The 4780-nt window shown below is 31.5% G+C and overlaps 1 protein-coding gene across 1 annotated transcript; it reads right to left on the reverse strand.

The window, feature by feature from the left end:
• Positions 1-1760: 1760 nt before the first annotated feature.
• LOC118189315 (uncharacterized) lies at positions 1761-3403 on the reverse strand. Its single transcript, XM_085817786.1, has one exon. The coding sequence runs from the start codon at positions 3285-3287 to the stop codon at positions 2313-2315; it is 975 nt and encodes a 324-aa protein (XP_085673912.1). The 5' UTR covers positions 3288-3403; the 3' UTR covers positions 1761-2312.
• Positions 3404-4780: the final 1377 nt, after the last annotated feature.

The following is a 4780-nucleotide window of genomic DNA, read 5'->3' on the forward strand; positions in this document are numbered from 1 at the left end:
TTTTTTTTTTTTTTTTCTAAGAGTGTATATTCGCGTATTATCTGAAGTTATGAATGCAATATTTGGGACATTAAACATTCATCTTCAAGGAAAGTAAGCAAAAAAAAATTAACTTTGTAATTATAGGAAAAGGTAGGTTTTCTGCAATATCCTTCATGGTCTCATTACTCATTAAAATACTTACAAATACTCATTAAAATAATCTAAATGTATGATGTTATGTTTTGCGCTACAGTCGTTTACTGAATTCGGTAACTAAGTGTAATGCAGTTTAGTAAACAATTGTTTGCTACAGTTATTTACTAAATTCAGTTTCGCTAAATAATACTTTAAAAAATAATTTGTTTTTCCGAAGGAAATTTTCATATGCCATGTAAATGTAGGGTAGCATTAATTGATTTAAAACATAGAATTCATGTTTACTAAATTTATTGCATACTTTGTAGTCACTTTGAAATGAAATATGAAATATTAAAAGTGATTTTCAGCCTTTAAGTGTAACGTAATTTTTGAACAGAATTTTGTTTTTGCATTTACTAGTGCATTAAATTTTCCACTTACATATATATTTCATTTTGCTGTACATACCTAAAAGGCGGATACGCAAAAATGTTTTATAAAAATGATATTTTCACTTTTAATCATAATATGCAAAATATTTTTGCATAGATTTATATAAAAAATATGAGATTAAAATAGGTACACTTTACAAAAAATGCAGTAAAAAGGTAATTGAAGTTTTATGCAAACTTGTTTACCAAAAATGTGCATTTATGCACAGTAAAGAAGAGAGAACATCGAACTAAATTTTTACCTAAATCATTCGCATATGCAAAGAAAACGTAGGGAAGATTTAGGTAAATTACTATCAAATATATACGATTTTGTATTGTAAAATACGGGGAGTATGTACATAAATTTCTGTCCAATATATACACTTACATACAGTAAAAAATAGGGAAGATTTAGGTAACTTTTTACTAAATATATATGCATATGTGAAGCAAAACGTGGAGAAATGTATGTATTTATATGGAATAAATATACGTAAATGTTTAGTAAAATATACATAAATTCCTGAAATTGACGTATATTATATGTAAAAGTTACGAATGAACCATAATCTTTTGCATAAATATACCTAAATTTTGCGTAAAACTTACGTATATTTTAACGTGAAAATATACGTAAATATCTACTGTTTTTTTATGGACACTTTTTATGATATTTTTCAACTTGAACGTTTTTTAATACGAAGGGCCGTTCGTAAATTGCACGTATTTTTCTCGTGCAATTTACGAATGCGTGCTGCCTGGGAAGAATTGCAGTTACAAAAGGTAGTGATTACAAGTACACATAGTATGCATATACTCTTTTACCAGATTTTAGCAATTATATTTTTCATTTCAATAATACGAATGTTTAGGAAACAAACAAAAAAAAAATGAATTGTGAATTTCGTAAAAAAATTATGAACTGAAATTACAGAAGGAAGTTATTGGTTACATTATATACAAAGCATTAATACTCTTTTCCCAGATTTTAGCATTTAATTCAGTATTACAAATATATTCGTGAAATAAAAAAACGAAAATATAATGAATTTCTCAAAAAATATAATTTGTAGTTACATGAGTTATTGTACATATATTCATTTTCCAAAATTTCGGTAATTAATTTTTTCAATATTTCAATAATACAAATGTTCGAGAAAAAAAATTAATATAACGAACTTCCTAAAGAAAAATTATGGACTGCTATTACAGAAGACATTTGATTTTATTTACACATAGCATTCATACTCTTTTGCTTCATTTGTCAAAAGAATGAAAGAATCATAAAACATCTAGGTTGCGTTATTAACGAAACAAAACTTATACACTTTATATTAAAACTATAATTCTATGAATAACAAATCCTATCTATAAAAAATACATTTTTAAAGAAGTCTCAGCTGGTATAAATTGAGAAAAATTATGAATTCATTTCTAACCATAATAATTTTTAAACAATATTTTCATCTTCACATAAAATGTTCACATAATATCATTTTTAAGTACCAGAAATTTCAAAGTAGTATACTTGCTTTTATGTGTCAGCAGATATGAAATACTTACTTTCGAACAATAGCAAAAAATCTATTTAAGACAATCTTGTGAATCATAGCCCCAAGATTGGGAAACACTTTGGTTTACCTAAATGACACTTTTCTTCATCATATTTTACATGTTACTTCAGATTAATTAGACCAGATACTATCTATTTTCAGTGACAACCTGCGATTACGGATTCATAAAGGAACACAAAATATGTCACACATCACCATGGCTTTCGGCATGAGAGTTTTCCTCAACCAAAGTTAGAACTTTAGTTGCGAGAGTTGGATTTTCTTGCAGAAGAATAGTCCTCGGTTCTGTTGATTTTATACACTGGTACGAAGAGGTAATAAAAGTGACGGCTTTTTGCATCAATTCTTCGTTCTTATGCCTATCAGCTAAAATTAACGTTTCGACAGCTGACGTAGTGGATAGCGAAGAAGTAATAAAATCACGACACTGATCTTTGAGATCCGACACGAAATACTTGTCAGCTGCGTAGTACAAATCACAGGCCTTCGAATAAGTAGACGGATTTATTTTACCACAATACAGAAACTGCAGCAGCTCCTCGAAGGCATCAGGTTCGATGTCCGTAATGACTATTCGGCTGTCGCGGTTTTCAGTTGTGTCGTGCTGTAATATCGCAGCGAATACTGGAGATCTGGCCGAAAGGATGCACTTGTGAGCACGGATTTCTTTGTCTTGGCAGATGGCAGTCAAGTCTGAGTGTTCCTGCTTCTGATACATTGCATGCATATCGCCCGGCAGCTTAAAGAATGTTGGCTGAGTCTGGACTGATTTTTCTCCCGTTTCTGTTAATTCCGTAATCCATGCGTCAAGGTATATAGTTATGTTTTTTTTAGGTATATATCTTCCACTAGAATAAACTTCTATGTGTTTGACATCGCTGTGCATAATGCAATCCAAGTATGCCTTAGAGATATTATTTTCTGATGAAATGTAGCAATATCCCACTACTTTAAGTTTCTTAGCATGATTGTCCCTATGAAGTTGCACAGAAATAGTTGAGTAAGCGCTGCCACTATAGTTTGAGATGTAAGACAAATACCAGTTCGTATACTTTAGGTAACGTGCGAAACTTCGAACTTCTACACTACCACGTGAAATCGATAGATCCCAATCGAGAAACTTAGTTCTCCATTCCATAGATAAACGCTCCAACGCCATTGAAGTGTAATGTATTTACACAGAACAAATCAGATCCTTTCGATCAGCTCCTCAAAGGCCTAATTAACCGCACGTAATAGCCTGAGTTTGAAATCGAGGTGGCGATATATTTCAACGGCAAGCTTCCAACACTCTTTTAGTTTCAGTTATCTTCTTTCACTTTTAGTTCACATTTCGGTATTGCATAAGAATACCGATGACGCATTTCGTTCTCTTCATTAACATCTCGAAACCAAGGCCATCTGAATTGGATTAACTTACCGGAACTCATTTTTGTCTGTAGATAACAAATTACTCGTGATAAAACCATGTTCCGACCCATTATCACTTACGCTTATCCTGTATGTGGTTATGCATGTTAATTCCAGTGTACAAGTACTTCGAAGCGGAAATTGAGATAAATTTGTCTATTACAGCTAGTAGATCGTTTGTAATGAAAGCTCGACGAAATTTTGCACTACGGATAATCGCTGTGCTTGGAAATGCATATATATGTGAACAGTTGAAAATGATTACTAAAAGAACACGCAGTTTTCACAGTTGAAAATTAATAATGAAAGAACCCAATTGACCGATGGGTATTTACAATTCGTGATGAAGATAATTTCTAACCATTTCTCTGCAATGTTGCAAACTTTATCAGAATCGAAAAACTAGCATGAGTGAAGCTGTAATAAAAACAAGTAATATATATAAAAATATTTAAGTCAATTCTTACTTGGGGTCAACAAAGAAGCATTTTATTTTAGTTACTTTTATTAACATTATTCCTTTTTAATTTATGAAGCTGATGGTGGTCTGTAATTTCTCATTCTATCCATCTCTTGTAATGCTTCATTATTGCAAGGAACCTTTCCAGTGAGTTTCGAACAGTCCAGTTCTTCAATTAATATTCCATCTAATGATTTCATACGACTCAAGGCGACATATGCTTGACCTGCAGCTGTTTTTCTTAATCTAATCGTCGCTTACGTTGTGTTGTAGTTTCTTTTCGCATTCTCCCTTTGTGAAGCAAGAGAGATTTTTAAAGAGTTATATTTTAAACATATATTATTTCCATGTTAACATAGAAACATGAGGAGAATTTTAATTACGTAATGGGACATTACATCCGCTTCATACAACTCTACAAAACTACAATTCTTTAATTCCATACACTTAAAAAATCTTGAGTACTCTGTCTTACTGTTATCATTTATGTTTGTTAAATATTACAATCCCACTTGTCAAAATCATGTACTATTATTCATAAGTTGTTACAAAATTTATTCTTACAGCACGTGAGAATTCCTAATAAACGGTCATTCTTTGTATGTCTTATCATACAGGGTGATTCAGAATTCATCATCAATATTTGGTGGGGAAGTAGGAAATAGCAAAAGAAGGAGATTTCACATAGGGAAGCATGGTCGCAGACAGACGCATGGTTAATCTATACAAGGCCAGATGTGGTGGTCTCTTTATTATGAAGGCACGTAATAGGTGGGCCACCA

Source organism: Stegodyphus dumicola, chromosome 5, assembly GCF_044657685.1.
Source record: "Stegodyphus dumicola isolate Sdum_Otavi_A_Nest chromosome 5, ASM4465768v1".
NCBI classification, from domain to species: Eukaryota; Metazoa; Arthropoda; class Arachnida; order Araneae; family Eresidae; genus Stegodyphus; species Stegodyphus dumicola.